The 12,257-nt window shown below is 39.3% G+C and overlaps 1 protein-coding gene across 9 annotated transcripts in view; it reads right to left on the bottom strand.

Annotated features, from left to right (window-relative positions):
- slit2 (slit homolog 2 (Drosophila)) overlaps positions 1–12,257 on the bottom strand; it is a 106,442-nt gene that overhangs the window by 23,343 nt on the left and 70,842 nt on the right. For 5 of the 9 annotated variants that reach the window (XM_086082243.1, XM_086082240.1, XM_086082245.1 and 2 more), the window contains exons 9-16: positions 11,592–11,603; positions 11,258–11,393; positions 8,631–8,702; positions 7,143–7,214; positions 5,054–5,125; positions 4,718–4,861; positions 3,818–3,981; positions 636–653 (exon numbers count right to left, since the gene is read on the bottom strand). In XM_086082243.1, coding sequence (XP_085938369.1) covers positions 636–653; positions 3,818–3,981; positions 4,718–4,861; positions 5,054–5,125; positions 7,143–7,214; positions 8,631–8,702; positions 11,258–11,393; positions 11,592–11,603 — 690 coding nt within the window. The remainder of the gene's footprint in view (positions 1–635; positions 654–3,817; positions 3,982–4,717; positions 4,862–5,053; positions 5,126–7,142; positions 7,215–8,630; positions 8,703–11,257; positions 11,394–11,591; positions 11,604–12,257) is intronic. The other 4 variants (XM_086082242.1, XM_086082246.1, XM_086082241.1 and 1 more) reach the window with 3 other exon arrangements.

Genomic DNA, 12,257 nt, shown 5'->3' on the forward strand with positions numbered 1-12,257 from the left:
ATGGTGGCAAATGACAAATCTCACTATCATCTCCACATATTTGTTTTTAGATCAAACTTGTGAGAATCGTCTAATAGCGAGCGATGGGAGGAGATGCCAGTCGGTTTGGTAGAAATGCGAAGGAAAGGAGTTGAAGGATGTTGTAGGGAAGAGAAGACAGGAGCGGACTACGATCTAAAGTAAGGAATTTTCAAAGGCGGCGGGTGAAAACTGAGGGATGAGGAGCATATTGTTGAAAAATAGAGGAGGCCGCCTTGAATGGAACGAAAGAAAAAAGAAGGGGGGAGGAGGAGAGGAAGCGTAAACCAGGACGGATTAATAAAAAGCAGGCGTGAGAAGGACACACTATTGGAAGATGTCCGCATTGACAGACACAACAAACAGGAAATAACACGGATTGCAGGAGTGGGAGGAGAGTTACAGCGCCATCGTTACAGCTCAGTCTTGTAGGAACACAACAACACGCGCACACACGCACACATAAAAATAGATCAACCACTGTGTGTTAGGGTCACCGCCATCTTGTCGTTGTTTATGAACGTACACGGGGAGGCACGGAGGGGTCGGGTCAAAGGACAGAGGAAGGTGCGTTTCGACGCAACACGGCGTCTATTTTGTGTGTGCGTGTTACTTACAGCTGACATGGTGTACTCCTGAGTGTGTGAGAGAGGCAGTGCAGGGGAGAGAAGAAGGGACTTTACTTATTTATTCAAGCAGGAGGCAGAAAAAAGCGGAGAAAAGAAAGTTTGGCCACAGTTGGTTCATGTGCAAGTGCGAGTCTGTGTGCTGGCATAGCGACACACTTTCATCCGACACACACTCATTTGCTTGATCTACAATCACAATAATAAACAATTAACATCTGTCCTGAAGTCAAAACAGAGAATCAGTTAAAAAATACATCTCTGGATCGGTTCAAATGTTTGCCTTTTAACTCGTTCACTGCCAATGACGCCTATAAACGTCAACAATTCATTTTAACTATATCTATTCGTTTAACATTTTCCCCACTTTTGTTAACGAGAGTATGAAAACCTAGACATTTTATGTTTCATAATGTTTTTTTTTTTTTAAAGAAAAGATTATTAAAAATTAGGGGTGTCAGGCGATTACATTTCAAAATTGTAATTAATCGCATGACTTCAATAGTTAACTCACGCTTAATCACAAATTTGATATCTATTCTAAATGTCCAATAATCTTTTTTCTAGGTTTTCATACTCTTGTTAACAAAAGTGGGGAAAAAAATGTTAAACTAATAGAAATAGTTCAAATGAATTTTTGACGTCTATAGCCGTCAATGGCAGTGAATGAGTTAACCATACAATACATCCTGACTTTCAAATGAACAATTAACAAGCAATATAATCTAAACTATTGTGCCATATGTACGGATTATAATCATAATGATCTGTCGGAATGTTTAGTCAACTTTTAAAAGGAGAATATTCTTCAAATATTTAGATTTTCTCAGCATGTGGTATCTGAGCTTTAAAAACTGCCCCCCCCCCCCCCCCCCCCCACGGTGAGCTTCAGAGTTAACGACTGCAGTGAACTCACACACACACACACACCCACCCACATACGCACGCACACACACACACTACACTTTGTGTGCTGCTGCAGTAATGACCGCCAGCAGCAACTCTACAATTGATGTCAAATTTGCATATTTCCCAGCACCCCTCTGTGCATGGCAAGCGTGTGACCTTTTGATGCCGTACAGCGGACAAATCACAGAAAGCCGCTGGCGGACACACGGCCGTGGCGTCTTTTCATGTGCGTCTGTGAAGAGGGTTGTTTGCTTCATAAAGTTTGCATTGTTGCTCCGCAGGTCCACGTGCGTGTGCACAAAGTCTGACATGCAAAACTTCACTCGTCTCATTAGAATGGGTGCAGTGAGTGGGATTAATACTGTATGTGATCATTCAAGTGTAAGGCCATGGTCACACAAACAAGGGTATTTTTAAAAATGCACATATTTCCATGCGTTGTGACTTTTGTTCCACACAGAAATTGTTTTAGGACTATAACGCAACTAAATGCAACTCAACTTTATTTATATGGCAACAACCAAGCATTTGAATATCTTAGTGACAAGGTGGAGACTGCTGTGACTGTGTTTTGGGTTGGGTCTTGGGGTCATCGTGTTGTTATGGTCCTGTATTTGTCCCTTGTGATGATGATGTTGTCAGCTGCTATGTTGATAAGGTTTTTAGGTCCTGTATTTGTCAGTATTTTGACATACAGGCCTTTATTCTGTCATATAGAATTGAGCGTGGTCCTAGCTGGAGATACGGAGTGACATTTTTGTCGGTTTCTCTGTATCCAAACCGCTCAAGGTTCTAATTAGTCACTTTTTTTTTTTTAATCAGAGATACCAGTACATTTTTCTAGATACATTTTTTGTGCTTATTCTGAATCGGCCCACTTTTTTTCTCTATCACAGTAGGTTTTATAATAATAATAATAATAATAATAATAATAATAATAATAATAATAATAATAAAAATAATAATAATATATGTAGACTTTACAGTGAGCCGGTATTTTGCATTTAATGTCAAATCAATGATGAAATGAAATTGATGTCAATTATATATTTCGCCATTCGTGGGCCTGGCAAGTCCCTTTCCCCTTCGAATGGCAGTGGTCAACTGTAAAGTAAATATAAAAGCTGTTTAAATAGATATGTTGTGCCATTTTCCGATCTAATCCGTGATCGGTTATAATTTTTTTGCAAGCTCACTGTTTGCTGATTGGCTGAAAAATCCTGCTTGTGTAAAGTGTTAAAATATGTAGTATCATAATTTATTTAGTAATGTTTATAAGATACATACAGGTAGATTTTTTTCATAGCTGTTAAATTACAACACATAGTAAAATCCATATTGACGTGAGCTTTTTTAATTTCAAACGTAAAACCCTCAATTATTTTTTTTTATTCTAAACTCGTGCTAGAAAAAAAAAAGTTAAGTCATTTTTTAAATCAACGTAAAAAATACTTACACATAAAGCCATCTCTGATTAACATTTGCTGTTATAATGTTAAAGTCTTAATTTGAATGCAAAACATCACCAATGGTGTGCAGTAATAGGTCGGCATAAATTTATAATCATTCGTGTGTCCGAATGGAATGCTGAATCTTGAATACTTGTGATATTCATCACACGACATTTTACTTTGTACACAATCAAATGTCGTTTATCATAAGCGCACATTCTGCACGTACTTGTAAATCTTATCCATCACTCTATTGAGGAACTGAAGCGCCAGTGTTGCTTTTTCAAGCTAATTAGCAGTTGACTGCTAGAAACTGCAAGTTCACGTGGACAATGAGTGCACACAGGATGCTTAATTTGGAACACAGAGTGGAGAAGATATGCAGTTGTTAACACTACCTGTGTATGTAACATAAGTTAGACGGTTGTGAGAAAATTGAGACTGTCATGTGAAGAATTTGAAAGGTGTTGGTGAAAGCGCGGCACTCCAAACCGTGACTGCATATTGTTTGCTGTGACGGACACTCACACACACACACGCCACTCTCACACATACGCACATGCTTGATGTACAATACCTGGGATGAAATATTGTTCTCTAGCTATTGTAGGGAAACAAAGAGATAGTAAAGGTGAAGGAAACAACAAATATTGGATTTCAAGAAAGTGCTCTTTGCTCCTGTGTAGGTGTTTATGCATACAGAAAAAAAAAGCGAGGGGAAAACACCAAGCAGGAAGACACAGTATGAAAGCGAGAGCAAGACGAGAGCTTGTCAGAGGAAGAACACGTGTCATGTCGCGTGCTCGTTCGTACCTGAGCAGCGGAACTTCTTGCTCTTGATTTGTCCAATTCGTTTGTTGGCCAGCCGCCGAGGGCTGGTGCAGCGGGCGCCGCTCGTCTCGATGGGATTGTCCTGCAGGTAGTCCGCCAGCCACTTCATGTGGCAGTCACAGATGAACGGGTTTTGGGCTAAATGGCTGTGGCACGCACACACACACACACACACATAGAGTGTACACATAAGGTATTGGACAGTGCCACTTTTACTCTTTGATTGCAGGTTGCTAATACTTGTTTTGTATTTAATACAGAGTAGTGAATCATTTAGAAAATGATTGTGTATACATACAGAAATAGGTACAGGCTTTTAACTCATTCACTCCTTACCATTTTCAATGAAGCAACCCCCTTCACTCCTCGCTGTTTTACTGGATTTTGACTGATTTTGCAAGGCCTACAGAATATTGTGTTCAATTGCTACAATAACATGGAACCTCCCAAAAGAAAGACGAGTCCCTTCTTTCATCAGGAAAAAAAGTATATTTGTATCTATTTCTGTTTTGCAGCAATTAGCATTATAAGATAAGCTAACTTTCATCAATATTCACATTCCTGGTGAAAACACTGGCAAAAACAGCTTGTTTATGGCCCTGGCTGATCTCTTATACTCTGCTGCCACCTGCTGGCCGTTTTTTGTAATAACAAACATTGCTTTAAGCCACTTTTTCATGTCAGGAGGTGCATCAAAGCCTTCTGTATGCTCTTGCATAAAACAAAACAAAACCCATAAAAAACGTGTAAATACGTTTTTTTGGGATTGAATGATGAAAAACATGTTTACAAGTTTTTGGGTTTGAATGAGTTAAGTGTATTTCCTTCAAATCAAATAGTTGTTCAGTTTCATTGCTCAGAGGAGAGTTTTTGTTTACTTACAGCGTCTGTATGGCCCTCAGTGATGAAAAAGTTCCCTTGGCGATGGTCTGCAGCTTGTTGTCGTATAAAGAGAGAAGGTTGAGATTGTGGAGGTCCTGAAAGGCATCCACACGCAGACACGCTATCTTATTCGCATTCAGTAACCTGAAATGACAGAAAAGGTGCAATGAAAGTTGGTGAATAATGACAATGACGGCATTTCCGGTTAATATTCTCCAACGAATGTTTCCTATGTTAGGTTGGCTGCGATGGTTTTTCATCACAATGACCACTTTGAGCTGATTATCAATTGTAAAGTGTATGCAAATAAAAATGTGCGAATGTGCGTCTACTTACAATAGCTGGAGAGAAAACAGGCCTTCAAACAGTCCTTTGGAGATCTCGGTTATTTTATTGCCATACAGAACGCTATGGAAAACAAACACACATTCAAAAATGATTATTATTCACATTTTTAATAAGAATATTATTTAAATTATATTTGCAATTGATGAAAAGAGACTCAATAAAAAAAAATCAACAAATGCGTATATCAGAGGAATTATCCAATATCCACTCTTCTCAGACATTAAATTAGTATAAAAAACTATCACTTGATATATCTCATAAACGGTTTTCTTCTGTTGCTTATACAGTACTTAATGTCACAAGTATGCGTCGGTGCGTCTAGTCTTTCCACATCCCAAAACAAATCATAACAAGAGATATGATCTTGTCCAGAACACTCTGTTTATTTCTGGGAAATTAACTTACACGCATTCCGCATATCAGACATTTTTGTTTATCATATTTTTGTTCTATACCGTCATACTTTCCATTCACACATTTTTTTTTATTACCAAAAGTTTGCAAAAGCTCAGTTTAACTGAGTGTAATGAAAGTCACCATCCATCTTCATCATTTCTCAAACTTGATAGGAAGACTGGTAGAAAAAAATGCAATCTTACTAGATTAAGTTTATAGTTTAGATTTTTTTTTTTAATGACATCACAGTCGCTTAGAGCGAAGACAGTAACCAATCACGGCTTACCTGTTTTCTGACAATGGCCATGTGACATTTGCCAGCTGAGCCGTGATTGGCCGTTATGTGAGCCCTGAGTAACTGTGATGTCATTTTCAGTCAACAGTAAAAATGGCAAAATGGCCGCCCTCTGAGATGGATAAATGGGTGGAAAATGTTGTTTAACATTAACTCATTTTCTGCCATCACAATATTAATTAGAATAAAGTATTTAGACCAGTGGGGCTGCATAGAACACATTCTTCGGTTGACTTCCCCTTCTACGCCCCTTCATATTACTGTACCTCAACCAAAACCATACAGGAAAGAACACACGGCGAAACAAGGCCTTTGATAGATAATGCTTCGCCTTTCTTTCCATTTCACGGATTTTAAGCTCCGACAGCGCGCCAGCCCCTCCATTCATGTCGACATATTTAAGACATAAAATACATTGAGTGGTGAAACAAAAGCCTCCATAAATCTCCAAGCCGTCACGCCGTGAGGAATGTACTCTGTTATCAGAAAAAAAGAAAAGAAAAACTCTTTACGCTTACTTCGCACACAGGTCAAGAACCCAAACTCCTTGCTCGACAAAATACCTCCGCACACAAATGCAGTTATTGGTCAATCTGCGTGTGTACGGACATGTGTTTCCAATTGTCTTTTATTTCATTGTGCTGAGTGGCAAACCCTGGGAAACCTGAGGCTGGGAAACAGCGCACACAACACACACACACACACACACACACACACAAACAGACACAATCGATGGCTCATTTAAATCGACAAAACACGCAATGTACGCATACTGCAGCCTAATGTAGGAGTCGTACTGTAAGTGATGTGTCAGCACGAAGGTGGGTGTCCCGTTCATTGGCTGGGTGGTGAAAGTGTAATGAGGTGGCAGAAGCCTCCATTCAGCAATTCAGCATTTATGAATTATTGATTGTGGAGAGACGAGATCTTAATAGAACTCCTACACACAATAACCTCGCGTCGCCTCCCTCCCACCCTCTCGTCGGCCCCCAGCGCGCTTCACACGCAAACCTGACTGTCGGGCCAGCGATGAGCTCGTTCTTCTCAAAAAAGAACATCGATTAGCGATCAAATGTCCGCTTCTGTCACATTTACTTGACACGCCGACACAAAGCGCACGAGTCTTCTTGCTAAACTGAAAATGTTTAGAAGTCAATTCCAGGTCACGCGCTCCTCTATAAGACAGGCCTTATAAACATTTGTTCCTGGCTTCAATCAGATTGCTTGTGACTCATCCAAAACTTGCTTCTCTATTTATTAGTGTATGTTTGTCAAATGATTTGCATATTTCATGGAGTTTATGAAAGATGGGCTAACAAAAGTGAGGCTGCTGGATTGGCCAAAAACACATCTCTGGCTTTAGAAAGGACTACGGTGAGTACTTACAGAGAGTTGAGGGATCGCAGACCTTGGAAGGCATCCGGAGCCAACTCTGAAATCTGATTGTTACTCAAATCTCTGTAGAAAGCACAGCAGTGAAAGTAGAATTAAAACACATTGGTTAGTTAGATGGGTTATTGATGGATACGTTTGTCAGATGATGTCCATTTTATGAATGATCAGGTGGTGTGACCAAAATGAAACAACCAATGTGGGACTTTGATTTTGAAATACATTTAAAGACAAGAGTTTGTATCATTCATGGGAACGGCAATCAGGTTTGTATGCAGTAAATTTACTCTAAAAAAAAGACCATATTCAGTCCCACTCTAAACAGATAATCACATGGGACAGACAGAAGGTGGATTCAGGGTGAAAGTTTAAAAGAAAAAAAAGTAAATTATAGTTATAACATAACATGAATCCAACAACTATGACGTTCCAACAATAATGTTAATCCGACCGCTAACTATATGCTGGCTAATTTGCTAGCTCATAGCATAGAGCCATAGTAGCCACTTGTTAATAGACTGTAATTGTGTGTAAAGTTGTTTTTCATCAAAAAGATGAGAGAACATTTTATGTGAAATTGTTTCAGATCTGAAATGTTCAACATTATCTGCTGACTTATAGTGGACTAAAAATCGACTGAACAAAATTGTAATGTGTTTGACTAACTATGATAAAAAACCAGCAAGCGTGATTGGAACTGGACTAAAACTGAGACTACATTTTAAAATGGCGGATACAATTAACACTACTTGGATGAGAGTAAAATACAAAAAACAACAACAACAACAACAACAACAACAAAACCCTCAATGGTTGAGGAACAATCTTACAACCTTCAGCATGGAAGACAGCCACTCTACCACTTGAGCTACGGCAGACTATTATTGTTAATAAACATATTGCTGGTGTGTCCACAAGATCAAAAATGGAGGATTTTATTCTCTTCTGAGTATAAAATTGACTATGTTTGGACTGGGACAGTCTTTTTCAGAGTAAAATTTAGTCTACAAAATGAATGTGTACTGTCTTACAAATATGAAAAAAGTAATTCTGGTATTTGTGGTTATATTTGGACATCATATGGTAAGACTTAAATTTTTTATTTTGTTTCCAACATTTTCATTATAATTTTATTTGTTTGGCTAGCTAGCTTGTTTTTTTTAGATGGTTAACTGTTGTAATTTAAATTGAAAATAAAATATTATGTGGTGTGACCTTTGTAGAAAGCTTTCCATGATAGTTTTACGTCCGAAATTTTATTTTATTTATTTATTTATTTATTCTTATTTTTTTCCTAAAAAAAAATACCGAATTTGTAGATGCACTATATTGTAGACAATAGAAAATAATAAGAAAAAAATGAATATTTTATGCTTTTTAAAAAAAATATATATATTAACTGTGCTGGGTCTGGTGAAATCCTTATTTAAATATGACTATAATACTGGTCAGTGTGATTATGACATGTCCCCTTCTACTTACATTCTTCGCAGTTTCTTATAAGAAGAAAAGGCCCCGGCTGGGATGACCTTGATGGCGTTCTGCTCCAATCGTCTGGAACCAAACACACACAGACCATTGATGGATGGTAATTGAACATTGAAATCGTTTTGCTATTCTTAATTAGGGCGGGTGCTTCGGAAGCCTCTGGCATTGTGCAAACAATTTGTGATAAGTCCCTTTGATGATGGCTGACACAGTATAGGGAGGGCAAATGATAGAGCAGACTTGTCATTTTCAAAATATTTCACATCACTGTGATTAGAGCGACCGTTTGTAAGCCAACCATTGGACTGTGAAATATTTCCCGCCGGTGTTTGTTTTCCATTTGCACTTCTCTACTACACTGGATTGTATATTCCCAGTGCTGTTCTGTTACATCTTCAGTGGAAGAAAAAGTTGGATTTCGATGAAATCTTGGTGCAGTACGGGAGGCCGCGATTGGATTTTGAAGTTGAGCCAGGAAACAAGAGTTCATCCCCCCCCAGAGCGAGGAATCAGCTTATATTTTCATCATTTCTGCACATACATCATCATTATTACATCCAGAGTCATTAATTTTGACCACCCCAACTATTAGTGGTAAAACGATGGCTCCAAAACGCCAGCGGTGTGTTTTAAGACGCCAAATGTGTGCAGTATAGTCAGAGCACTATAATATTAGTGGTTGCCTGTCATAACTGAAGTATGTGTTCTTTTATTTTGTATTGTATTACAACAATAACTCCGTACTCGTACAAGACCTGTTTTAACAGTCTCAAATCACTGGAGACATTTCTGTGACCACATCATGTCGCAAGATGCCAAAGTAGGTTTTGGTGTTTCGCAGCTGTCCTCAAGAGAAGGTTATTTGCCTAATCATATTTTGTCACAAAAGTGACGTCCCTGAAGTCAACCGGGATATAACATCAGTTGAACTGAGTCCCATTCAAGTAGTTTCCGATCCCCAGAGAAGTCACAGACAGGTCGCTTTTTGAGTCCTTAAATCGGACCTAATCTGTGTACATAAATCCCAAAGTTAATTCAGAGCATTAGGGTTTATAAGTTAATACGTCAAGGTAAACGAGGTGACATCTTTTATGGGCGTGAGTGAAATAGGCCAATGCCAATAAAAACCTTATTAGCTATTATTCAGTCACTGAAATTATTTTGCGGTGAAATCTCAGATGGTGAATGCCCCAAAGGCAGAACAATTGAAAGGACAACATCAGGAAAAATATCGAGTCGCATCAAACTGAGTTTGAACTGAAGACAAAGAACAAACACCAGAAGTTACTGTAAAGTGAGCAAAATCATATTCATATTATACATTATAAAGTCATGTCAGGTTACAAGGAGTGTCAGAAAACTTCCAGGACTGGTGTCACAATATATTTATTTTAAAACAACAAACGACAAATGATCAGTGTTCCCCTTCATTATAATTGCCATGGAGTATATAAATGTGACCTCAGCCAATGAACTTTTTTGAACAGTCAGTGATAATGAGACCAACCTTATTATGAAGAGCTATTCATCACCTATAATGAGTCACGCATCTACAACCAAGTTACCAAACACCAAGAAAAAGTTTGATGCCCCCCAAGGCCGAAGAAAGTAAGACAGTCGAAGTCCAAAGTCAAAGTCATTGATCACATTCTTTGTTCTTCGTTCAAGTTTTCGCCTACAAAGAGACTGTGCGGCGCTTTGCTTCGTTCAGTGCATCAGAAGAGGCGAGAGTTATGATAGGACAAAGCGACTGCTCACAGTGAGTACCCTGAGCATCAGACAGTTCCCGCCCGACTTATGATGATTCCTCTTTCCCGTTTTAAAGACCTGAACGTCATCAAGATGGCTGGGACGGCAGAGCTGATCCTGGAACCTCTGGCCTACTTTTCTGGTTGAAACCAGTCAAGACCATCATGTCAGATGAGCAGAAAAAGCAGAAGAGTAGAAACCATTTTGAACAGATTAGACCTTCTTCCACATAAAGCGGAAATGGCTCTTCAGCTGTGCACTCGATCTTTCTGGCATCCAGTTCAACTGCGGATATGCAGTCTCCTGGTTGTTATTATAGTATAGCCAGCATTAAAGATAAAAGAACACTGACACTGGAAATGATTATTTCGTCTTCAATTATTCTTGCGGAACGGTTTGACCTCAACTGTAAACTGCGACCTCACCAGAGACTTATCCCCCATGGGTTTGTAGACTCAGCGGTCCGGTATCTTCAGAAATAATGTTCCATTTAGTTCATAAAGTCTTGAAGATTTTTTTGCCCCACAGCTCAGTCCAAAAACCGGGAGTCAAATTCTGCCACTTTAAATCTCTCAGATAAAGATATGATCGACCTCGTCCTTCAGATTGAGCTTTTAATTCTTTCTCCCTCATCCCGTCATTACTGTCTTTAATCAGAGCAGAGCTGCATGAGCGGGATTTCTCATTTCACAGCCGTGTGGTTTTATTCCACTGCAGTGAGGGAGACAAGCTGTGAGCGAGAACCGCGTACCGTCGTATAGAGCGGCACGTAGCAAAAGAGCAGAGAATTATCCCCATTGTTGAGTACGTGTTGATGTGTGTGTGTGTGTGTAGTGTGCGCGCACGCATGCGGTGTGAAGTGTGTGTCTTACATCTCAGTAATGGTTTCAGGGAGGTTGGTGGGTATTTCTGCCAGACCCTTCCCTCTGCAGTCCACAATGTTGTTGCTGCAGGTGCACGACTCGGGGCACTGCAACACGCTGCAGGACGAAGAGGACGACTGGTAACCTGAATGGCGACACGCGGTCAAAATCAAAGATTCAGTCGGACGGAATTCAGTGAAGTGAATGGAAAGAGTGAAGCAACAGAATGTGAGAGAACGATGTTTGCATTCTGTGTCACTTGTGTTTGGTTCCAAAATGCGCTTATAGGAGAAAAATGTGTGTGGTTTAAATCTAAGTTAAGCATGAGAAGTCGAATACTCGCCTTCATCCGCATCTTGAAAAAGGACGAGCGGCAGACAGTAAGGAAGAAACAATAAGACAAAGCAAATACTGTATTTTAATGCAGCCAGCAAATATTTTACTACGTTCCCTTTGATTGACTATGCAGAATATATAGATAGGATCAATCAATATGTTATTGCAGTATATTCAACCATCCACTTTGCAGCATTTGTCTTCATTAGGGTTGCGGCTGAGCTCGAGCGTATCCCAGCGGACTTTGTGATATGACAAAATTTGATGGATGGATGAAATAGAATGCCTCTATGGATGTTCTGAACTCCTGTAAATACTTATGCCATAGTGCTGGTTGAATGTCATGCCCTGAATCAATTAAACAACCAAGTTCTTAATATAATATAGGGTCAATTCTGCAGGGTAAATTTTACTTTAAATAGAGTCTATTGGGTACCACTCTAAACAAAATAAAATTTACACTTAGAAGAGAGTAAAAAAATAACAAAATAAAACAAACCCACAACTTCAGGTTGACTCCCTGAGCCATGCAGCTCCAACTGTGTGTTAGTATTACGCTCGTGTCAGTTGGAATCTTCGTTAACTCCAAGACCAAATTGGTCGCCTTTTGGATAAAAGCAAACAGTAGGAGGGACATAGCTCAGGTGGTAGAGTGGCTGTCTCCCACTGAAGG

Source organism: Leptonotus elevatus, chromosome 8, assembly GCF_054856555.1.
Source record: "Leptonotus elevatus isolate MCC_2025b chromosome 8, RoL_Lele_1.0, whole genome shotgun sequence".
In the NCBI taxonomy this organism is placed as follows: Eukaryota; Metazoa; Chordata; class Actinopteri; order Syngnathiformes; family Syngnathidae; genus Leptonotus; species Leptonotus elevatus.